We start from the raw sequence: 25,523 nt of genomic DNA on the forward strand, positions 1-25,523 counted from the left end.
GATTAAGGAGAATGTTGTTTGGTTTAAGCTGTGATTCAAATGCAGCAACTTTTGAAATGTATAGTTTTTACATATAACATTGTATGACATTCTGTCTCCCATGCAGCTCATAAGCCATAAAATCATTAAATGAAAATGACTTCCTCAGGCACATACACTAGAACAAGTCACAACTGCTTGTCACTAGACATTAGCTTTTATGTAGCTAGATGTTACGCAGCTTCATTTCACACTAATTTTTAACTAATTAATTCTCTTTTCAGATGTATAACATTTGAATCAACTTGTGATTGATCAGACAGACTTTTGATAGCTGATAGTTTTGTTTTACCCTGCTATTTCTGTATATTTTGAGTCTGTTGGGTAATGTAACACCCTGTCTGTGTGTTTCCGTGGTATCTACAGGTGGTAATCATGCGGGACTATCACCATGAGAACGTGGTGGAGATGTACAACAGCTACCTGGTGGGAGACGAGCTCTGGGTCGTCATGGAGTTCCTGGAGGGAGGGGCTCTCACTGACATTGTGACACACACCAGGTGAGACAAACCAGTAATTTATGAAGCACATCAATACTTTAAACCATTGTGGGTAAGCACATGACCTTTTTCATGTAATCAATTTATTTTCACGGCATTTAAGCTGTTTAATTTCTAATTTTCTAAAACCTTTGTCTTCCACAAGGGGGCAGGGTTATCAAATATTTTCTGCACTGACAGATATACCACAGATATGGTCTGTCATCTTTAGTTTTTTTCACAAATAATAATTGATTTATAGGAAATGTTTCATATTCTTGCAACTTTATGGACTGATTAAATCTCCATGAACTGTAAAACATTTTTATTTTTTAAACATAAAGGAAAATTAGTGTGGGTGCTTCACATAATCACTAGGGCTTCAGACATTATCACACCTGACTGTATGAACAATAACAAAACAGTTCTAATACAACTGCAAAAAAATACCTCTGTGTTGTCTCTTTCCCTCTCCAGAATGAACGAGGAGCAGATTGCCACAGTGTGTCTGTCTGTGCTGAAGGCTCTGTCTGTCCTCCACACACAGGGAGTGATCCACAGAGACATCAAGAGTGACTCCATCCTACTCACTCATGACGGCCGGGTATGTATGGAGTAGTTTTAAACAATAATTGTTTTAGTCCATTTATTGAAGAAAAAAAGGAAAGAAAAACACATCAACACATCAACACCCCAACAACATATAACAGTTCACTATACCACTAACACTATAACACCTCACACTGCTTTTGTCAATTTAACACCTGAGCAAATAGCGGCATCTTAGTTTTTTGTGTTAGGAATTGGAGTTTATCAAAGGCATTAAAACTGTAAAAGCAAACAATTAAAGTGATATAAAAAAAATGAAGAAAAAGTCTTTCTGATATGACCAGTCACAAACAGCAGAGACACCTGTTCAGTATAATACAAAGTGAATAGTGTATTTCCCCTTTCTAGTATGTAGCATCCACATCTGCTTTTATATGTCAAACCACAACAATGTGGCTGAGGGAGCATAAAAGCACAATATGCCTTTTTCATAGTTGTTTTGGCACACTAGTTGTAGCTGGACACGGCTGTCTGTCACTGCTAACATTGACCACGGATCTGCCCTGCTACTAGAAAGGCTTTAGATGTGCACATGATGGACAGAGACGTGCACCTTGCTAATTCCTCCTCAGAGGAAAGCACAAACTCAGCACAACTCTGCAGACAGCTGACAGAACCTCTTCCTGGTTTCACAACAATAAAAGGAAAATGTTGGTTGGAAAAAGGAGCTACATGCGTTCCTACTAACCACTACTGTAGAACTGAGGCAGATGCCATATCACTTCCTGCCTGTTGACAAGCACATGTCTGCTTTTCTACAGTAAACCAACACGTTTTCACTGAAAGACCAATGCAAAAGAAACTTGTCATGGGGTGTGTCCCAGGCCAAGTCTCAAGTCTGTGTTTTTCACTTGTCGTCCGGATGATATGAAACTGCTGTTTACTTGTTTACTGTGCAGATGCATAGATGTGTGGTTCTGTTGATCTCAGGTTTCAGCCTGACATCCCCATGCATTTTGACTAAGACCAATAAGTTGACGGAAGCTAAATCATGAAATCACTTATTTGTAAATGGTTGATTGGGTGGAAGAAGGTGAGATGCCATTTCTGTATTTATGTTTAGGAGAATTTATATTGTAAATTATTTCTGATGATGCTATGCTGCCTACTTAACAATTTTTCCACAATTTTTTATTTTTTATTTTTTTTACTAAGCCTCCGACAACACCATATCTTATGCAAGTGACACATGTAATGTGGTGCTAAGATGAGCTAACCGCAGTGTCGCTGATGACAGCTAAACAGCTGAGTTTGTGTGGTTTATTGTCTCTTTGATGCACTGTGGTTTCATCTATCGCCTCGGCCTCCAGCTGTATGCATGGCCAGGCTGCTCTGAACAGTCACTGTGAAGTGAATCTTATTCTACACTGTGGAGCTCAGTGAGGCAGATAAGGCACCTAAAGGGACCACTTAATGTTTCTCATAATCCCGCTAATGTTTTTATCAGAGGACAGTAAGTGTCACTGCCATACGTGATCTCAGTAAAGATGCACAAATGTGACATTTAAAGTCTGGATATGTAGGTAGATGTAATGATCTTTGTCACTCATTTGATGATAAGGAAAGGTTTGTTTACTTAAGTTTATGATCAACAGGCTGACATAGTATCCTTTTCCAAATGAAGTTTTTTTAAGTTGGAAACACAGCTTAAATGTTTGTCGTGCTGCACACCACATGTAACACCTTGTAACAGAGTGTGAAAAGGGTTTCAATCGATCAACACCTAGAACAGAAAATGTTTTTAAAATGAGAAGCAGCTCACAGTTTGTGGTTTTCTTTTTGTGTTCCAATGACTTTTTGAAGTTAATTTACTATGTTATACTCCAGCTGGCCGCTGTGGTGTTGTAGTGCTGGGTTGTGTTTGAGTGTGATGCCTGTCGGGGGAATGCAGACTCAACCAAGCCTGAAGGGTTTCTTGTCACTATAGGGCGGGTTTGTTTTAGTAGATCTGCGTGCACCTGTGTGTTGGTTGAGGTCTCATTCATTTTATACACAAATCATTGGACATATGTTTGGGTTAACTCTAGTATTCATTTCATTATCCGATTCATATTAAAGTTTATGATGTGGTCTATGAAGTTCAGTGTGTCTGTGGCACCCATCGAGTTGCACTGTCCGTCCAATGTGAGTGTTTGTATGTGTGTGCAGCGGTTCTCATCACAAGTTGGTTTCGTTTCTCTTTCTGAGCCACGTGAGGCTAAAAACCAGCTGTGTGGCTACCATCAAAGACTAGTTCTCTGTTTAGAAACCCAGCTATGCATAAGTGTTACCAGAAAGAGGGGTGGATGCTTACAAGGAACTTTGACTAATCAACTTGACTATTGAAGCATACAACACTGTGACCCAGATATACCAAAGCGATTGGATATTTCTATGCCACTGAGACAAAAAAAATAAGTATATACTGTATGCATTTTTTTTATTTATTTTTTTATTAATCTGCCCATAATAGAAAAATGTTTATTACTGGAATAATATTTATTTATGTGTACCATGATTACACTACTGTCAAACCACATGCACTGCAGTGTGGTGCTAGACTTTCCCTCCAAACTGATTTGTCGTGTTACACAATCAAACTGAGCATAACTATAGTGGATGCAGAGTTATCCATCCTCACATACACTAACTATGATGTGATGTGTATTTCTGTGAATAAATAATCTTGACTTTTCTGTTTCCTCTCCAGGTGAAGCTGTCAGACTTTGGGTTCTGTGCCCAGGTGTCAAAGGAAGTGCAAAGAAGGAAGTCTCTGGTTGGAACGCCGTACTGGATGGCACCAGAGCTCATATCTAGACTGCCTTATGGACCAGAGGTAGAAACTCACACTTTACTTTCACTCAGTATTTGTTATTTGAACATCTGAACGAACATGTGTCTTCTCCTCACTGTGTGCAGGTGGACATCTGGTCTCTGGGTGTCATGGTGATAGAGATGGTGGATGGGGAGCCGCCGTACTTCAACGAGCCGCCGCTCAAAGCCATGAAGATGATCCGAGACAACCTGCCTCCCAAACTGAAGAACCTGCACAAGGTACAGAGACCAAAGCTTGAGTTAGACAGAGCACAGTGTGTGAAGAAGCCCCGTTAGTAGATATCAGGGATCTACAGTATCCAACACACATCTGGAAGTAGTTTGTGTCCCATTGGTGTTGTGGTATCCCTTCGCCCAAAGCAGCAACATCAGTTGCTTGAATCCTTGCGATCAATTTACAGTTGGTCTTTTTCTTTATAACAAGACCGGACCTGAGGAAAAGGGTTTGATTATGGCCTGTAGCATTTTTTTTTATTGCAGCAGTTATTTATTTGCCTTGAGAAGTGAGACACTACAATAAAGGAGAGTTGAGTAATCTATGACCTCTTATTGACTTCTTCTGTATTGGTTTCTTTGAGGAACAATGACAGAGGTTCATCTCTGCACAAATCACAGTACTACTGCCAGCGTATTGATTAATAGTCGCAAGTAATTCACTTAGGCAATAAGATTTAGAGCTAAATAAATCAGTGCTGGCACCTTCTCCTCAGAAGGGATAATTATAAAGAAAATAAATCCAACGTGAATGAGTTGATCCCCAAAAAAGGAGCTGCTGCTTTATCGTGAATAGCATCTTAAATATAAGAATGTAGATTAAAATGCTTTTCAAATGAATTACATGCAGTGATTTTGTTCCTTTCCTTCACGTTTAGAAAGTAGGATGTATTGAGTAACAACACCAACAACTGACCATGTGGTTTTCTCTCCCTCTCTCTCAGGTGTCCCCTCTCCTGAAAGGCTTCCTAGACAGGATGTTGGTGCGTGAGCCGGCTCAGAGGGCTTCAGCCAGCGAGCTTCTCAAACACCCGTTCCTCACAAAGGCCGGTCCGCCCTCCTGTATCGTCCCTCTGATGAGGCAGAACAGGATGAGATGAGACATGTGACTCTCTGGAGGGCGACATGTCCACATGGAACAGAATACTCTTACACACAGAGTCCAGGGCTCTGTGCTTCTGGGAGGAAAAACGTGCGACTGTAAACTGGCTGTGCAGGAGTATTCTATCTTTCATATGTGAATCACTGAACTGTAGGGAGTGAAATCCCTTAATAAGAGGCAATAAGGCAGTGTGTGTGTTTGCGCATGTGTGTTTGTGTGTGCGGGTGTGTACATGAGTGTGTGGGTGTGAGCATATGTTGCCAATACTGTTAATGAAAGTGTTTCGCGTGCGTGCGTGCGTGTGTGAGAAACCACAACTAGCCTGTTGAGTGATTTTAGGCGCTTTTGTTGTGTGTGTTTGTGCAGGTGTGCAAGTGTGTGTGCGTGCCGGGTGTACATGAGTGTTTGTGTGTGTGTATGTACATGAGTGTGTGGATGTGAGCATATGTTGCCAATACTGTTAATGACAGTGTTTCATGGCTCGTGTGTGTGTGTGTGTGTGTGTGTGTGTGTGTGTGTGTGTGAGAGTGAGAAACCACAACTCGCCTGTTGAGTGATTTTAGTCGCTTTTGTTGTTAACTGAAGGGTCTGACCTGGAACGATTGAGGATTGTGGATGTTTTTTGTTTTTTCCTTTTGGACCTTACCTGGATTTCAAGTGTGAAGGTGGGGTTTTGCACACCAATCAGATGCTTTGAAGGAGCCGCAAGCTCATTGGCTGAGATTTTTAAGAGACGGACAGAGCAACATTTTAATCTCACATCTATTTTACAGTCTGGAAGATGAGTTTTCACACTACAAAGACTTCTATCGCGGACGGACCCCAGACCCGGACACTATCCTCATCACACCCAGAACTTACTACTGAGGGAGGAAACGTTTTGGCTCAGAAACCAGTCGGACAGACTTTTATTTTGTAGCCATATAAATACTAGTTTCCTGTTGTACACAAGCAAACATACACTAAGTCAAAAGGTAAACACTGGAGTTGTGGGTTTTTTTAACAGATGAATTTTCTTTTTTTTTTATTTCCTCCTTTTCCTGTGTAAGTACAATGAACATAGAGAGATATATCAGTTTTGACGTTTTACTATCTCTATTCTTTGATTGATTTTATTATGATGATGATTTGTTTCCAGGTGTATTTTAGAGAGAGATGTGATGATAATTGAAGCACTGTCGACACGAGAGATAAAGCTGCACTCCCGGTTTGATTCCTGCAAGACAATAGACACTAGACATTTGATGTAGTTTGTTTAGACGTGACCAGATATGACATTTATGACCATAAACCCCAGTGGTCATGGTGACACCCGTGATGAGCAGGCACGTTTGACAGAAAGAGAAAAGGACAGAAGACAAAAATACATCCCCTGAGAATTGAATGGGTGTGAAACTTTTTTTGATCAATATTTCTTTTAAAAGACTGGGTTTTACCTTGGTGTTTCTAGAGGAACAATTTTAACTATTTCAGCTGATAGTCAACTCACTTCACAAACTAATGGTTCTTCCTTTGAGATAGAAATTGAACATGCACTGCTTGTAAAACAAGTAGTGGACATCTGTGCTTCACATCAGCTTGTTAATAACGTCACCTCTCAACTTCAACAAACATTAATCGACTGTTTACAGTAAATTACCTGCTGCGGATGTGGAGGAGTTGCTCATCGTTTCCCAACTACTACGCTGGTTGTCCGATTGAATGGATTAATGTTTGATTGCCTAGTTAGTGCATCTGGCAGAGCCTTCCAGCATCCACTTCGTAGTGGGAGTGCTTGAGCGGGCAGTGACGGCACACAGAAAAGAATGTTACAAATCGGCAAGAAAAAAGCAGCTTTCTTTAGATATGTATGTTATATGTATGTTTCTCCTACTCCTAATGTGGGTGTGAAGATTTTTGGGATCTGTTATTGTTTTAGTGTTTGCATTTTAGTCGGCAAGCGTGTGTTCTGTGAAAGTGAACCATTGGGCAGATGACTGGAGGATAACGGAAGTACTTAAAAGGCAGGAAACGCTTTCATTAAAAAATACACACTGAACACGAGTAACTGGCTGCTGCTAATTATACACACACTCTCAAACGTAGGAGTTAAAAGAATGACTGGTCCTCCATTAGTTACCGATTCAGTAATCGCTTCAATTTAAATTTAACGTTGAGAAGCAATTTGGAAAACAGGATAAATATGATGAATTCACTTTCACATTCTCACCTGATTGTCCCTTGTACCAAACCCCCACTGAAGAGAATTGTTTACAATTCAGTGTTTGTCAGGTCGGTTAACTATCCACCCACTTCTGCCCCGATTCTATCAAACTAGAAACAGGAGGTGTCTTCATGAACTGGCATCTGTAGTTTCACACTGTACCTTGTAGAAAAGAAACAGTCGTTTATACAGAAGATGAAATGTGGAGATAATGTGGTTTGTAATTCCTCCATAGATGTACATAAACACGCCCTGCAGATACATTCCCTACTGTTTCCAATCCTTCTATGCCTTCCACAGAGCCTCAGACCAAAGCAGTCAAGTAGCTTTTCTGATAAGATATTGATTCTGAACCTAGAGTACTTCCCACTGATTTCTCATTTTTCTCCCACTTGTGATGACGTAGCACAATCGCTGTTCTTGTTGCGCAAATTGTCGTGTATTTTCCACATAGATATACCGTATATTTCTACTGCTATACATTCTATACTTTAAACCAACGAGGCCTGTGTACGAAGAGTGGGGAAAAAGACTTTCATAAGCAGAAAGTAGGTTTTGTTCCAACGCTTTTATTTTTTCCAAAAATCTTGATACTTCCTTCAAAGCACAGTTCGCTCTGGACAACACCTTTATCCTGTTTATTAATGCTGTGTAGCTACACTACCCTTCAAATGTGTTTAATGCTGTGGTTACTGAGATGGTGCTGACTCCATTAGGCTGCACCTTAACCCAGAATGAATAGACTTCCTTTCTAACATCGTTGTCTCTAACTACGTTACATGTCCATGCCCGAGCTGGATGTTGTTTGATTTGAGCCACCGCACATTGAACAAAAATATATTGTAAACTTTGTCCGCACCACTTTCTTTTCCTTTTAGAAACATGTTTTTGGGCTCACCAGATTAAATGATCCGCTGTGCTGTCAGTATGCTGTCCACAGTAAAACACAGATTACGTAAACTGTTGTAACGTACTGTATTTGTCATTGGAGACATTTGCCGAGCTAAGAAATAATTGACTGAATGACAATCAGGTGTTGTCCAGGTCTGTGATACTTTTTATAATAAGACACTTTACATTTCCCCGTTTTCAGAATCTCTCATTTTAATATTGACCCCACTTGATTCTTTTAAAATTCCGTTTTCAGACATCATTCACTTATGTTTAAAAACATACTGATTGACAACAAAAAAAGACTTTACAATGACGGTGGTGAGAACCTACTCCTGCTAAACGCTGAAGTGTTTTCTGCTGTACTTTATGAGAGGCCCTTAGAGGCTAGTGAATTGGTTATACTGACCTGTTAATGTTGGGATTTATATGTTTGACAGAGTATTAGGGCCACTTAAAAGGAAAACAATTATAATCTAAGATGAAAGGGGGGGGGGGATAAAACAAAAAGCTGAAACATTTTGTCAAAAATGTCATCCCATGCCTTTCTTGTTCTTGTTATGTTTCATCTCACATTAGTTAAATTTTCCTTTGTTTGTCAATGTGAAAAAAATCCTAAAATCTGTTAACTCTACCAGTGGACTTATTATTCAGTGGACCGTAACTACATTTTAAGGACCAGATTCTACTGCTGTGTATGTGTGTGTCTGTGTGTAATAGTTGTATGCGTATGTGTGCATATGGATGAGTTCATGCCTTAACATTTACAATCACTACTAGGAATATAATTCTGACTGACACTACGACTGTTGGAGATTTTCCACAACGCTTTTCTCCTTTCATTATCTTGCATATCTGGAAAGGCTTCACATCATTTCTATGCCGAGTGGTGTTTGCATCTTTCGACTGATGCTTTAAAAAGTGACAGTTCTTATTGACATTCCTGATATTTTTCAAAATTGCTGAGACCTCTTCAGATTGAGGAAATTCCAGGTTTCTTTTTGTAAACATGGTTATAAAGTGGCTCTAATTTTCCTGAAAGAGACAAAGTCGAATTTGAATGGATTTTCCTAGAAGCAGGACTACTGGGATTCATTTCTTTCAGTTATTCTTATATCTGATGAGCAGCTCCAGTGCTGCTGTTCAGAGTTTAGTGCCTTGCTTAGCGGCATCTCGACAGTCATTTTGGTGGGATTGTCTTGTAAGTGGTCTTGCTTCTTGGAAAATCCCCACACAGGACTTCTCTCTGGTTTTCACCATAAACATGTGGTGACTGACTTGTTTCTGGTGACCACTACTGACCAACCATTCAACTCGAATTATTAATATGAAATATGTGACAAAAAATACAAATCAAATGGTTTATTTTCTCTAATGGAGTGTAATGATTCTCACTGACTCTTGTGTAAAAGCTGATTTTGTTCATCTGTCGCAGTGTTGACATGTTTTGTCAAACATCATTTTCAGAGACAAACCTTCCTGCACCATTTTCTTTTGTAAAATTCACTGGTATTGTACAAACATAGACTACACTTTGCAAATTTTACTTATTTTTTTTTTCATTTTGCAAATACAGATTTTGTAAAAGTAATCGATGGCGTCTGTTTCCTTTTTGACTCGTTTGTGTATGTTTTTGAAATGTGGTTCCTCATAAAGGTGGACAAAGGACCAATAATCAAGGAAGAAATTTCTCAACATGAAAACATGAGTTTAAAAGCATGCATGTCACATCATAACACGTGCAGAATAGCAATGCAATGATCTCACTGTGTAATGTTAATGAGTGTATCTGATATTGCTCAGATCAGAGCTTTGGTTTCTGGCCACTATCCTATGTTGTCCATCAAACTTTAAAACTTCAATTGAACACACGATCGGCTGCTTCTCGCCTTAGTCAATAAAAGCCCTACGGTTTCTCTACTGATGGATTGGGCTCTACAGTCTCAGATGTTTTTATAATGAGGTCTAAATTGAAAGTCGTCCTTCAGTCAAACCTATTAATTAGTTACAGGCCTGGTAAGGTTTCCACAGGCTGCCTGATGAGCTCATACTTCAGAGCAGCTTTCAGTTCAAACCCTGAAGACACAGCAGCAGGCACAGTCAGCACCGCATATTTTTAGCACTTCCGTCAAGTTAGTCACTGCAGTCTGCAACTCTTCAGCTTTTACTGTAAAAGTCTCACCCCCCAAATAGCGAACAGTAAACAGCTAGTGATTACAGACCACAGCACACCACAGCCTGTGTGTGGACGGACCTATCAAGGATAGAAAGTAAAGACGAAAACTAAAGAGTTTTTTCTCCTTTTTCATTCCTTTTGTGACTTCCTTAAGATAATTTAAAGCTACATTTATAATAAAGAGTTGATTTGCATTGATGCATTGCAGGGTCAGCCATTTTGAAAAAAAGTTATTTTATTGTTTACTGTTGTCATAGAGAAAAGAGAAGCTGCTGCACCTGACACATGAAACTAGGTCACCACCTCGTATGGACACAGGCAATAAGAAACAGTATAACCAACAATACAGGAAGGACACATTCATTCTGCTTCACCATGTTAAACTAAACCACTGAAGAATGAAAATACAAATATCAGTTACAAGGAATTTTAGATTATATTTACTTTAATATGTATTTATCTAACCTTAACCCTTTTTTGTTGTTTCTAGATTCAAAGTAGAGAAGAAAAACTATTCGGGTTGAAATAAGAGAAGTGGTCTTAGATTTGCTTCCATTTTTAGCCACGCTGAAATATCTTAAGTTTTAGTTGACATTCATGGTTAGGAGTGTGACTAGCGCAACAAGCAGATTGACTTTTATGACCTGTAGGCTACTTTGATATGTAAACAGCTTGTACATGTATAGGGGCTATACACAGTGTGGTGTGCAGGTATAAACAGGTAATACATGTATATAAATACTGTGATTTCTGCAGGTATAAACAAGTCATAAAGTTAACATAGCCTATAGGCCTACAGTGATATCTGAAGGTATAAGCAAGCGGTAAATTCATGTAGGCTAGAAAGAAGTGTAAATATTAGATCAAGTAAAAGACTGTAACTGTAGTTTGAACCCATTTAAAAATGCCTATATTGCCTCCTGAGTCTAGGCTTTCATTTCAAATGTTATAACAATAATTTTAGCCTCCTGTAGCCTAGGCTATTAGGCCTATTATTATTTTTATGTAGGCCTATGAACTGACCACAATTTCCTCATACTAAATAACAGCACGGGTGTGTGTTAAAGGAAAAAGAGAGGAACTAATTGGGTAAATAGGGTGTGTATAGTGTGTGTGATAGGCCTACTGTGGTGGTAGTGTGAAATAAAGGGAGCGTTTCCAGAATGTGACGCTGCCACACAGGTGGGCGGGGTTTTGGCGTTGCGCGGCGGCCAATGGGAAGCCTGGGTGTCTGTGTCAAACACAGCTGATCGATGAGTCAGCGAGAGCGAAAAGAAGTTGCACTTGTTGCCGAGCAGGAGCAGCGACCGTCAGTCAGTCAGTAGGAGACCCAAGAGAGAGAGAGGGATCCTTCACATCTTCACATTCTCCCGTCCCTCAGGAAACACAAGCGGAGGAAAACACAAGCTCGCGCAGCCTCCTGTGCACATTCACATTGCTGCTGCCTCGCTCGCTCTCGCCCCTCAGGTGAGACGCTTTTACTTATAACTGCTTTAACGTTGCGCGATCAATGAGAGTGGGCGTAGCATAGGTGTCTCACCATCAGCTGATTTTAACGTGTTAAGGAATAATAGAATGTAAGGATGTGAAATGTCGTGATCCTAAATGTAAAATGCAGACGTCGCTAATGGCTGATTATAGATGTTACAGGGATGACAAAGGGCCTGGTGGTTAATAATGAATCGTGAATTATCGTGAAGCTTCTTTTCACACACTGATGTCGCTGGCTTGGGAGACAAAAGGGGCTTCACAATAACAGTGCGTCCATCGCTTTGATTCACTGAGGGGATTCCACTGGTCTTGGACTCTCTGGAGGTTTTTATATTGGACCCCATGTTGATTGCAGGAGTCATTGTTGTTGTATTTTTAAGCGTTTTATTAACACTAAGATTAAATGCACTATGCTGCTCAAAGGCTGCTTTACCTGTTTTTATATCAGTGAAACATTACTATCTCTGGGGACTGTTGGTCGATCAGAAACAGACAATATGAAATGTCACAGATATTGTGATTGGAATTTCTTTTTAACTTTTGTAGATTTGTCATTGATGTGAATATATTATAAATAGCTGCAGGGCTACTGCAATCTGTCCAATGCAATCTGTGCTCTGTAGCCTATGGTGTGTGTGTGTGTGTGTGTGTGTGTGTGTGTGTGTGTGTGTGTGCGCGCGTGCGTAGTGTGTATGTGTGTGAACACCTCTCCTTTACCTCGAGTGGCACCACTTGACTCACAGATAAGACTGTCAGTGCAGTGTGATAGCGGACGTGTTCTCCATAGCAACACCTGGCTTTCTTCAATGTAATTCCACACAATCTATCTCTGAAAGGGCGTTGTTAGATCCTCAGTTACATGCACACTAGATTAGAAAAAGAAAAACACAGCAAGGCCATACGCTTATAAACACCTAGTCTATGTGGAACTGGTGATAAACACATGAATAAATATCCAATATACAATCTAAAATGATATACAAGATATTGATAATGGGATGAATGGTAAAGATATGATCTGTGATGTCTAATTCATCTGCAGAAACATGTCATTTGAGCCAGATCTGTTTTACTTTCATATTGGGTTTACAGTAATAACATTATCACATAACCTATCAAGATGTTCCTCATTACAAGGGGGAAAACCACCAGCCACCCAAAAATAAACCTTCTTATGCCAACGTTTATTAGCTTGTAGTTTAACCAGCATTTTACTCTAAAAATTCTCCCCCATCCACCACTACATCATCCCTGTGACCTGACCAGCCCATGCAACATCCAGCATTGTGTAGACTGGCTGATGAAAGCTTTACAAACTTATTCCACTCCGTCCAACAGACCAAGAATCTAGTTGTGACATGCTACATGCATCACACCGTTCTCCCGTTTATTAACATGAAATTGACATATTATCAAATGTAATACAGTAAAGAGGAACTCAACGAGGTGTGGTCTGCTGGTAAAACATTTCTGTTCTCCTTAGGAAATCTGATTTACTTCCCCAATGCCACATGTGTAAAAAATAATCACAATGATTGCAAAATATATAATTAATTCCCCTTTTATACTGTATGTTTCTTCTCCTTTTTCTGCAGACTTAATTTAAATCCAAATTGAGTTGAATTTCCTTTTTGTGCACAAACTTGCCTTGCAGGTTTCATGAATGTGTGTGTAGGAGACTCTCTGAGACTCCAAACATATCTAGATACATCCTTTTCTGTGTGCGACTTCTGAAACCTCATGAAGGAATCGAGTTGATGAAATTAGTTTTGTATGTTTTCTGAGCCCTAAATCTTTAGTGAATTAAATCTGTGCACCGTGTGTCATAATGAGACTGGAAATTAGTGCAGGTGTGTTTTTCCTCAGTTGGGGTTTACAAAATAAGATTCAGTTCTTAATAAAAGATAAAAAATAAATAAAAAAAGAACCCAACCCTTGACATTTTATATAAGCGTCACCCTGCATGGTTTGACTCTGTTTGTTTCTCACATATTGTAAAGCAGCAGAGCAGAAAGAGCAAAGTTCAGCGTCGACTCCGCAGCTACTCATCAACCAGAGCGTGTCTGATGTGGTTCAGATGTGAGTCAACGTGAACCTCCCAGTGGTCATCCTCATGTTTTCTGTTTTGGTTCTCTATCTGATCAGGCCTTTGTGCGTGCTTCCTGAAGCTTGGTTTTTTCCTGGGATTTTCCCAGTGGAAAAATGTGCGGGCATCTTTTTTTCTTGTCTGTGGCGTCATCACTCTCTCTCTCTCTCTCTCTCTCTCTCTCTCTCTCTCTCTCTCTCTCTCTCTCTCTCTCTCTCTCTATCTACCCTGCTCTTCCTCTGTTTTCACCAAACACACGCTTGTTGTTGCTAGAAACATTAAAGATGCATTACTTCCTGTGCACCAAAACATGTTTCTAAGAAAGAAGCAACTTGGCACAGAGTGTTCACAGCTATTAAGAAATAATGTTTGACAAATTCATCTGAATCACCAGTGAAGAGTGTGCTTACATAAATGTGGGTGGGTAAGGCTTCTGTTAAACACTATAATGGTATTGTTATGCTTTAACACTATATGGTTGTGAGTATAAGCTGCACAATTTCAGTTAAAAAAAATGCACTTAGCATGTGATGGAACAGAGGTGTGGATGATGGAGAGGAGATGACAGACTCAGACACACACTTAGTAAAATCCTATCAGAAGAGGACATCCAGTTCCCTTTTCAAGTGTGAAGTCACCTGTTATGAATCTCTAACGAGTTGTCAGTCATTTTCTGTGCCTCTGCAATAATACAGTGTCAGATTGTACCAGCAATGAAAATGTGTTACCATGAAATGTCAGGTAAAAAAAAATCCCATTTATAAAAGCATTATAACGTACAGTAATCACACGGAAGAGAACTGAATTAATTTAGTTTGTCAGAATAATTATGTGGCTTTCAACTTGACAAACATTTTAAGCAGAAGATATGATATCACACAGGCAGTGCCATGATGACTAAGATGCAGATCTCCCACGCAGATTGTGGCCGCATGGAGCTGTGCATGTGTGTGTGTGTGTGTGTGTGTGTGTGTGTGTGTGTGTGTGTGTGTGTGTGTGTGTGCGTGTGCATGTGTGCGTGCATGTGTGTGTGTGTGTGTGTGTGTGATTGTGTGTGCACCGATCTGAGCGTGACTGGCACTGGGTGACAGGGGGCCCTCCCTCGCTGCTCCACAGATGACTGGCATCTCCCTTGAGTTGAAAGCTGAAAACACATGTAGAGACAGCAAAGGCCACCTACACACTCACTATTCACAGTGAAAAACACAACACCTTGGCATTTAGGCTGGCACTACAGGAAGTGCATGTCTGGGATGAGCGCAGTGCGAGTCATTTTGGGAAAAGGTTCTGGTGGCTGTGGTGATGTGTTTCTGTTTCAGCCTGACTATAGTTCAGTTTGTGCTGTGCTGCTGCTGCTCTGTCAGGTGGTAGCCTTGGTCAATATGGACGCTGTTGACTCAGTAAACAATGTGAGGTGATAGTTTCATTATCGGTCGACTGAGAGGTTGAACTCGGGCCAGGTTTACAGTCGTGTTGTGAGAGGTTTGGTCTGAACAGGAGAAGGGTTTTACATTTGTATCTAATTTTATTTGCTCTCATCAGTGTCCTTAGTGTTATTATTTATAGATAGCAGAAATGTATTTATTTACTCTTCTGACAACATTTCACCCAAATTCCTAATAAAAGTGTAGTAATTTAGAGCATTTCTCTTAATATATGTAGATGTCGATTTAAGAAAGTGGTCTCCTCCTGATGTTTTTATTTTTAATATTTTTGCTGCATTTTAGTTTCCTGTAAAGTTCTTTTAAAAAACTTTAATTAAGTGATTGAATTATGAAACATTAAGTCTTTTGTGTTATTGCATTCCAATCATGAGCTGCTTTTAAGCATCTCCTGAATGTGTGTGTGTGTGTGTGTTCTGCTTCTGACTCTCTATCGCTTCTTGTGTCTGTAGGAAGTCTGGTTTGATGTCTGGGTCAGTCCTGACTCCGTGGCCGTGTGGCTGTCTCCCTCTGCTCTGTGGACTCCTCCTCCTGGCCTTCTCACCGCTCATCACTGCAGGTATGACCTCTCATCCCAGTTTCATTACACTGTTTAGGGGACTGAGGTGAAACACTAAATGAACTTTACGCTGTAGATGTTGCTACTTTCTGTTCACTCTGTTTCAGAGGCTGGAAACTGTCTCTTCTTCTATCAGAGCTGCCCTTATAGTGGAATTCATATTATAGTTCATATCACAGATGTACAGTCGAACCCTTTTGGCACTGTTGCACAAGGATGCTAAAATGTGGTTTCTATGTTGCATGAGTGCAATCATTTCAATTTAAATTGTAAGTGGTTTAACTCTAATGTTGTGAAACCACTTGAGTGAAGCTCCTTGTAGCTCCTTCAGTAGAACCTCTAGTGAGTTTCCACTCTCAGCAACACTTGACCTACTCTTCACATGTTGATGTTTGGGGTTAAGGAGCTTGTGGAGGCAGTGGAAACTATATTTTTTGCAGACGCAGACTTTTAAGATGGAAGGTTAAGAAATAGAGGAAGTGGGTAACTTTGTTCTCTGCCCACTGAGCTGTGGGCAACTGATTAAGCGGGGAGTTGCAGGGAAATAGCTTGCAGCATGTCTTAATGTGGACATACATGTTTAAATGTAAGTATCTAATCCAAATCCTGACCATCTGCGTGTCATTGACATTTCAGCATCTGTTTACAGTAAAAATATCACCCTGCAGCCCTTTCACACTGTACCAGTGTTATTCACAGCTGGCGTAACACTCACTCGCCATGTATCAAACTGTCGACACTGAGCTCTGAGTTCCACCACAACAACAGCAACAACACAAAGACACACGGGCATTCAGCATGCCATTGTTCACACAGACAAGGCAGCTTCTGAGAAACAACTGATAATGGGCAGCTCTATCTATCTATCTATCTATCTATCTATCTATCTATCTATCTATCTATCTATCTATCTATCTATCTATCTATCTATCTATCTATCTATCTATCTATCTATCTATCTATCTATCTATCTATCTATCTATCTATCTATCTATCTATCTATCTATCTATCTATCTATCTATCTATCTATCTATCTATCTATCTATCTATCTATCTATCTATCTATCTACTGTACCTATTTCTCTCCACTGGGTTTGCTTTACTGCACAAAATGAGAAAAATACATCACTGTTATTTAAATGCAAACAGAGCTAAATCTTTGGTGTCCAAACGAAAGCAAATGCATGTGGTGAAATGCTGCAGAGAGGGTTGAGGAGGGTGAGAAGGAAAGGGGGTTTTATGGGAAATGTTGTTTTAATTCTGAAAAATATAAACGTTAACCAATAACCATTGTGTGGGGCGCCCTTAGCTCAGTTGGTAGGGCGTCCCCCCCATGGGCCTCGGCCAGCAGCGGACCCGGGTTCGATTCCAGCCCGTGGTCGTTCTCTGCATGTCACTCCCCTCTCTGCCCCATTTCAACTCTGTCTCTACACTATCAATAAAGCATAAAAATGCCAAAAAATATCTTAAAAAAAAAACATTGTGTGAGTACCCAATGTCCCAACTTGCTCTCATCCCTTTGCTGTGTGTCCCTTATAGGCAGACTGAGTAACTGCAGTCACCCTCTGGTGCCAGAACATGGAGGTTTCCGCTGTGACCCGTCGCCCTGTCGAGGTTTCCACCAGAGGACTTCCATCCATTTCTTCTGTGAGCCCGGTTACCATATCAACAGCAAGTTCAGGGTTTCCAGGTGTCGCCACGGCAGCTGGTCGCCTCCCATACCGGCCTGCATCCTCATCAGAGGTAAGAGGTCAAAAGACTAAATACCCTGGATTCCAACTAACAATATAGTAGTTGTGTTTGCCTTAAAAGTATCTGCTCTGAATAATTAGGGAGAATGCATTGACTGATTTGAATCCATTTGGGTCTGTGAATCCACTTTACTAATAATTCAGCTGCAAAAAGTGAATCAATCCCTTCACAGATTGGTAATGTTCACGCTTAGAGAATTTACCTTTAGCTTCTCAAATGTAAGTTGGTTGGTCTGACAACAGAAGTCACTTCTGGTTTGGGAACTGTGATAATAGTCATAGTAAACAGTTTCATTTACAATAAAAATATCTGGTAACTGCACTCGCACATTGACCCAAACACTGCCCACTGCCAAACAATACTTTAGTCTGTTGTCTATTCGGCCACATCAAGCAGCCTGAATAAATAAAATGGACGATACGACAGGCTTCGTCGAACCGGGAGTAGAATAAAAACTTAACTTTCTATGTACAGAACTTTATTGTATTGTCAGAGAGTCATTGGTTGCATTTAATATTCTCAAATCAAATCAGTTATATTTAGGTAATTCATTCATTTTGTATCAATACGTCATGCAAAGAAGTCATGCGAAATTCCCGGAAATTCCCCTCTATATTAGTCAGCAGATGTTCTTGGACTCTTAGCAGCAGCGCCGGACATCACGACGCTCCTCAATGATTAGCTCAGTTTCATGACACATCACTGCACTGAGCCAGACGGTCTAAAGGCTGATCAGTCACTTAATGACACTTCCTTCTTTTTTTGAGTGTTGAGGAAGCATACGGTGGGCCATTGTTGACCTTGGGGTTTGTTGCCCAATAGGGATAGCCTACTGCATATAGGCTACTTCAAATATGTGTTTTATGGAGCAAAAACACTTCATAGAGAGGCCACGTTGTGTTTTATAGTGCTGCACCGTAAATCTGCATAAATATGTTGCTGCAAGAACTCAAGGTCTTTCTCAAGGTAAAGTTGAGTTTCATCACTATTACTTTACAAACCCTGCACCAGTCCCAGCCGCCCTTTGCCCACCTTTTATCTTTTGACCTACTTAACAGAGAGACGCAGACGCACTCACACTCTCTGCAGGGGAACTAGAATCTTTACTTTCCTCAGACCAGCCTCCACTTCCTCTGTCACCATTCACTCAAACGCACTGCGACAGGAAGCCAGACGCAGAATGAGGAAGCGGGCGACGCCACCATAATAACCATTAAACGTTTCCTCTGTGTTGACGCTGCGTGCGCCTCATGGAAAGCTGTACTCTGTATTGTCATGGGCACAGAGAAAACCACATAAAATAAAAACCCTTCCTTTTCTAGATCTTGTATTTGATAATCTGTTTCTGTGACGTGACGGGTTCTTCCATGAAGATGCCGCAAAGATAATCATTTATTTTCACAGCGCATCGTCTTTTAAGTTATTTCTACCTTTTTTGCAATGATATAAAATGTAACCAAGGCACATGCAATAATTTCTGAGTCTAGTTATTGTCTCATGGCTGCAGTGAATGATGGGTTGTTATGCTTATTTCTTGATTAATCATTGCATCTCTGAACAGTCCCTGCAGCCACAGCAGATAGGTGTACAGTGTCTGTGGTGGTGTTTCAACATAAGTCTGTTTCCTCCTCAGACAGCAGCAACAGGAACTCTGGCGACAGAGTGAATGACTCGATGCCCAGCATGGCCACCACAGCAGTGGGCGTGTCCATCTTCCTGCTCACCACCACCGCCTGCCTGGTGGTTAAATCCCGCCTCTACCCCTGTCAATCAACCAGGTAAGAAGAAACTTGTACCCTGAAGAATGGGAAATATTGTAGAATAGCTCAGCTCATTTGGAAGCTTTTTGTGTTCAGGAAGAAAAATAAAACCCTCAAATATGATATTTCAGAAATCCCACCAGTTGGCTGTAATATACCTGAACACCACATGCTGCGATAGAGAATTTGAAAAAAGAATACTGGAGCAGAAAAGCCCAAATAGAGGTTTTATGATAATGAATAAATGGTTGAGATATCCAGCCACCGCAAGCAGATAAAAAAAAATATATATATTTTTTTAAATTACTTCACTCAAAATTAACTTTGCTGTAATCATGGTGTGAAATGACAACTATGGTTTAAAATCAGTTTAAATGAACAAAGGTGGTGTCAATGAAGGGGCGCTCAAGCCGAAGCTTGTTGTTTCAATTTTAATTTTCAAATGTAGGTTTGACACAGGGTCAGCAAGAGTCTGGTCTATAAAAAACTATATAAAAACTGTTCTGAAAACAGAAAATGTTATAATTTAAACTAACTGCAATGCTCATTCCACATGAATTCATTTTTCTCCCTGTGTGTCCCGGCAGCCGTCGCTCCTCAGACCAGCTGGACCTGATGGTGGACGGTCTCCCTGTGTCTCTGCCGTCCTATGAGGAGGCCATGTACGGCAGCTGGGGGCAGCGCCTCCCCGCCTGCACAGACCCCGGTCCCACTCAGCTCCTATTGGCTCGAGAGACACCCAGCTGTCAATCACAGTCTCTCAACAGCCAATTGGACGGCAGTAACCGGCCGCTCCTCTCCGGCCCGTGCCCCGACACCCCGCCCCCACCTTACCAGGAGGTCCCATCGTCACACCGCAGAGACAGGACGGGACAAGGGGACGTCCGGCAGCTTCATAATGCACTTTCAGATGACAAGGACACTTGATTGACAGACTGTTAGGGGTTCATATGTGGGACTACATCTCCCAGCAGTGGAAGAAAACAGCCACATGACGACTGACAGCAGACTCTGCACTTTTTCCTGGTTGGTTCCAGCTCACCAGCATGGGGACGCTCTGACGCTATCTTAAAGACCAAGCTGATGAACTCTGATTGGCCAGTTAGGTCACCAAGACGTGACTGTATTGGACATTTAGAAATGACATCGTAAAAGTATTGTAATGAATGTACAGTATGTGAAAACCTTGTAGGCTATTCACCATGTATTCAGGAAAAAAAAACTGCCTTTTGTTTCCAGTGAGATAACAACGAAATTCATTGTTTGGAAATGTTTTTTTTTTTACCCTTCATTTTAAATATAAAAGGGTTTCAAAGTTTCAACACAGCAGTTATATAAAAGTGTAAGTGCCTGTGTGTGTGTTTTCAGTGTTGCTCTGGAGACGTCATCCATCCTTCCCCTCAGTGATGGGGCTCAGCCACACTTCTTTTGTGAAGTCAGTGCAAAAAAACAAAAATAAACTGTGTGTTTCCACAGCAACTGACTCTATTCCATTTATATCTGAGGCTTTTGTTCGCGCTTTTGAGTCTAATTAGACTGTGGTGTTGTGGATTCTGAAGCCAGCTTTGTACACAGGCTAATACACGGCGACTTTATGAAACAACATGTTGACATGTTCATTTAAAAGAAGAACATATCTTTTAAAAGATGTTACTACTGTTAATCCGGTGAAGTGTAAATGAAGAAGAATATGTTCACTCACAAACACTCTCTGGGCGTCTTAAGCCTCCACAGACCTTGAATGTATTTCATGTATAACTGTTATATGGTATGTGATACTTGCAGGAAGATTATTTGTACATTGTATTATTGCACAGAATTATATGCTGAATAAATATTGAGATGTTTCTCTGTTTGACCTCTTGGACGCACCTCATGTGTCATTCTCCCAATGCTAAAGGAATCATTTCTGGGTTTTTGTTCATTTTAAATCCACTTCTGATATTTGCGTGACGTTATGGACCTCTCCCCTTCACCAGCTGCAAGTCAGTGCAAACGTTATCCAGAGAACAACAACAACAGTAACACTGGGGATATAAAGCTAGTGTTTGTTTGTTTGCTCACCTGTTCAAACTCAAGTGTCAATACGCTCCAATCATGCAGAGCTTTCAAGAGACCTCAACTGACCTCTACAGTTTAACTCTGTGTGGGTTTGGAGCTCTTTGGAGTGATAGACAACTGTGCATTGTGTCCTGAGATGATACATGATAACAATGACAATATTTAATCAAAGTATTGCATTATAGTAAAATGTTGTAGATAGTGAAATTGTATGTCACATGAGTTGCAACCTATTTAGTAGGGACGACCTTCCCCACTAAACTTTAAAGAAGGGAAGTATTCCCAAACAATTCTATACATTTGAATCTGTAACAGCCAACACATAAACACTTTTTTGATAGGAATGTTTTAAATGTTTCACTCTAGTGTTGAGTTGATACTATGGGCAGAGATTTGTGTCAGTAGAACTTGAATTCGAATTGATAGAACTTGAATTCGAATTGATCGACTTGAATAGGAATTGATCAACCTGCATTTGAATTATTGATACTTGAATTCGAATGTATACACTTGAATATGAATTATCCATTTGAATTTGAATTAATTGTACTTGAATCTGAATTTTATTTACTTGAATCTGAAACAGTTAATATTCCAAATGACTTTCAAATAAAAATTCAAAATTCAAGTTTTCAAATTCAAGTAGAAAAAAATTCAAGTAGAAAAAATTCAAGTAGAAAAAATTCAAGTAGAAAAAATTCAAGTAGAAAAAATTCAGATTCAAGTAAAAATGTGCACATCCGGTTTCTTTGAGGAAGAGCAATCGAGTGCAGATCTCTGATCCTAGGCTACAGCGTCTGGCCGGTGACCGTTATTTAACGTTCAGGAAATATAAAGTCATACATTAATTTGTTTAATCATCGTCTGTATTTTTGACCTCTTGTTTTATAATCGAAGTATCTTTTAGAACACTAATCACGTTTGAGAAATGAAACTGAAAGTAGTTATAATATCGCCAATATGCTATATCAATGAAAACAGACGGTCAAACAGCGTCCAAATGAGCTAAAATCCTAAATCCAATAAACAGTAACATGGCAAACTTATTTTTAGGCAAGCTCTAATTGATTATTTATTCATTTTTTCAAACGTTTACATGTTTAGAGGCGGAGGATTCCTCCGACGCTCTCTGTCCGGCTTATCAGACAGCACTCAGCTGTCAGTTGAACTGGACAAGCAAACGTAAAATCATCAGGAAATGATAAAAACATCCCGATGGAGATTTCTATGCAGTGATTTTTTGATTTTACAGGGTCACGTTGTGGCAGTGACACTCTTTCATCAGTCGGAGCTGCAGCGTAAAGTGAAAACAAACTCAGAGTAGGCCTATATATATAGTCATACTATAGTCAAAGGCGAACATATATGGGCCCTTTACTTGATGCATGCGCGCTCACCGGCCGGCGGGGACACAATTCTTATCAGCGGTAACTTGGCACGATACCGGCACACACCTTGGAGGAGCAGATGCGCAGGTGAACATTGCATCCTGTCAGCGCGTCTCTCTCTCTCTCTCTCTCTCTCTCTCTCTCTCTCCTGTGGTAGGGCGCTTAGCAGACGGAGCGAACGTATAGTGACTATGTTGAAGTTATCTACTGCTTTGTGCCATTACCCTGGATTTTTAATGATAACCTAATGCTCATTAGTGCGCGCCTCTCAGCACTCTGACTCTACCGAAGTGCGCATGGGAAGGCGGGGCACAAACGTAATCTTGTCCTGGGCACGGGGAAGAAATGCGACGGGCATAGGCCTATACTGTAGCCTATACAGTATAGCCTATAAACTGTATATATATATTATAGTGTATATTTATGATCTGTCAAGTTGATGTGAGGGAGCAGGAGATGGGAAAGAGGACATAGGCTATGAGACTGTTTACAGAGCAATCGCGGGAGCACAGGGCAAAGTGTAGGGGGGCGGAGAGGGGGTGCAGGCGGTGGTGATCTCTTATCTATTGTAGCCTAAGTGTTTATTAATGACTATATATATAGGCCTACTCTGAGTTTGTTTTCACTTTACGCTGCAGCTCCGACTGATGAAAGAGTGTCACTGCCACAACGTGACCCTGTAAAATCAAAAAATCACTGCATAGAAATCTCCATCGGGATGTTTTTATCATTTCCTGATGATTTTACGTTTGCTTGTCCAGTTCAACTGACAGCTGAGTGCTGTCTGATAAGCCGGACAGAGAGCGTCGGAGGAATCCTCCGCCTCTAAACATGTAAACGTTTGAAAAAATGAATAAATAATCAATTAGAGCTTGCCTAAAAATAAGTTTGCCATGTTACTGTTTATTGGATTTAGGATTTTAGCTCATTTGGACGCTGTTTGACCGTCTGTTTTCATTGATATAGCATATTGGCGATATTATAACTACTTTCAGTTTCATTTCTCAAACGTGATTAGTGTTCTAAAAGATACTTCGATTATAAAACAAGAGGTCAAAAATACAGACGATGATTAAACAAATTAATGTATGACTTTATATTTCCTGAACGTTAAATAACGGTCACCGGCCAGACGCTGTAGCCTAGGATCAGAGATCTGCACTCGATTGCTCTTCCTCAAAGAAACCGGATGTGCACATTTTTACTTGAATCTGAATTTTTTCTACTTGAATTTTTTCTACTTGAATTTTTTCTACTTGAATTTTTTCTACTTGAATTTTTTTCTACTTGAATTTGAAAACTTGAATTTTGAATTTTTATTTGAAAGTCATTTGGAATATTAACTGTTTCAGATTCAAGTAAATAAAATTCAGATTCAAGTACAATTAATTCAAATTCAAATGGATAATTCATATTCAAGTGTATACATTCGAATTCAAGTATCAATAATTCAAATGCAGGTTGATCAATTCCTATTCAAGTCGATCAATTCGAATTCAAGTTCTATCAATTCGAATTCAAGTTCTACTGACACAAATCTCTGCCCATATGATGCTCTGGTTTAAACAGATTTCAGTTTTTTGTTTAGAGTTGAAAGTAGAAACTGAGCTGTAGAAACGATTGGGAAAAACTGTAAAATACTGCATAGTTATGCATTACTACATTGGTTATTTTAATTTATTTGTTTAGTAACTACTACATAGTTATGCATACCTACTAGATTAGTTACTGATGTAGTAGGTAATGCATAACAATGCAGTTACTATAATTTTGTGTACCTTATTGTGAAGTGTTACCGTAAAGACATTTTCAAAAGATAATTGCTTTATTTTTTCAAGACTGTTTTGTAACGGTTGGGTCTGGAGGACACAGGCGCGGAGACAGTATAAGTAAAAAAGAAGATTTATTTTAGGAGAAACCAGCAGGGTGTTAGGACCGTGATCCGGGGAGGGAAACTGGCTGGCATGGGGGTCCAGGGAGAGAGCAACGGGGCAAGTCCAGGAGGCTGAGTGGGAGCAGGCTAGAGCAGGCAGGTAGGAGGGGTCCGGGGGGGTAGTGCTGGTGGGCGAGGGCTGGAGCTGGTGGCTGGAGTCAGGCCGGGAGAACTGTGGCAGAGAAAACAGGAGTTAGCCAGGAAAAAGTGCAAAAAAGCGGAGCTGCAAAACAGGTGCGCTAGAGAGAGAACTGACTGTGTAGAAACAGAAGCTACAATCTGGCAGTGACTGGAAGGTAGGCCCGGGTATATGAAGAGCAGTTGATGATGATTGATGGCAGCTGTGAATGCTGGTAATTGACTCCAGCACACCTGGCTCCAACCCCACAATTAGACCAGCACAAAGACAAGGGTAAAAGGGAAAACACAACACAAGGCCAAGAGGCCCAAGCGGGATCATGACATGTTTCTTTCTTGTTCCAAACAAACTGCTGCTCCTCGTCACTTCCTTTCAGACAGAGGAATTTTCCATGTAAAAGTAGGATGGTATTTCAAATATTCATTCACAGGAAAACGTTGTGAATCATTCCTATAAGAATCTCTCCAGAGGCCTGAGCGCTGGCCAAAGAGTGACGGCAGTGATCATTCAAGGGTTAACAATTAGACTTCCTGCTTTAACGTGCCTCCTGGGTGTGTTCGGGGAGTTTGCCCGGTTTGACCAAAAGGAGAAGTTGGTTGGATGA

General features: G+C 40.4%; 2 protein-coding genes across 3 annotated transcripts in view; both read left to right on the forward strand.

Moving 5' to 3' along the window:
- pak4 (p21 protein (Cdc42/Rac)-activated kinase 4) overlaps positions 1–9,706 on the forward strand; it is a 35,231-nt gene extending 25,525 nt beyond the window's left edge. For both annotated transcript variants that reach the window (XM_080054039.1, XM_080054040.1), the window contains exons 7-11: positions 406–539; positions 996–1,122; positions 3,817–3,942; positions 4,026–4,160; positions 4,880–9,706. In XM_080054039.1, the coding sequence (XP_079910165.1) occupies positions 406–539; positions 996–1,122; positions 3,817–3,942; positions 4,026–4,160; positions 4,880–5,035 (678 nt within the window). In that variant the 3' untranslated portion in view covers positions 5,036–9,706. The remainder of the gene's footprint in view (positions 1–405; positions 540–995; positions 1,123–3,816; positions 3,943–4,025; positions 4,161–4,879) is intronic.
- Positions 9,707–11,642: 1,936 nt separating this feature from the next.
- LOC307271145 (sushi domain-containing protein 6) lies at positions 11,643–21,179 on the forward strand. The gene is made up of 5 exons (XM_080053562.1): positions 11,643–11,774; positions 15,779–15,885; positions 17,426–17,629; positions 19,272–19,416; positions 19,986–21,179. Exons 2-5 carry the CDS (start codon positions 15,792–15,794, stop codon positions 20,323–20,325), a joined length of 783 nt encoding a protein of 260 aa, XP_079909688.1. The 5' UTR covers positions 11,643–11,774; positions 15,779–15,791; the 3' UTR covers positions 20,326–21,179.
- The last annotated feature ends 4,344 nt before the right edge of the window (positions 21,180–25,523 follow it).

This window comes from Ammodytes marinus, assembly GCF_949987685.1.
Source record: "Ammodytes marinus genome assembly, chromosome: 3".
In the NCBI taxonomy this organism is placed as follows: Eukaryota; Metazoa; Chordata; class Actinopteri; order Uranoscopiformes; family Ammodytidae; genus Ammodytes; species Ammodytes marinus.

Coding starts and splice junctions, on each gene's coding strand:
- LOC307271145 (XM_080053562.1), top strand. CDS start 15,792: ATGTCTGGGTCAGTCCTGACTCCGTGGCCGTGTGGCTGTCTCCCTCTG. Junction 15,886..17,425: donor CTCACCGCTCATCACTGCAG/GTATGACCTCTC, acceptor TGTCCCTTATAG/GCAGACTGAGTAACTGCAGT. Junction 19,417..19,985: donor TACCCCTGTCAATCAACCAG/GTAAGAAGAAAC, acceptor GTGTCCCGGCAG/CCGTCGCTCCTCAGACCAGC.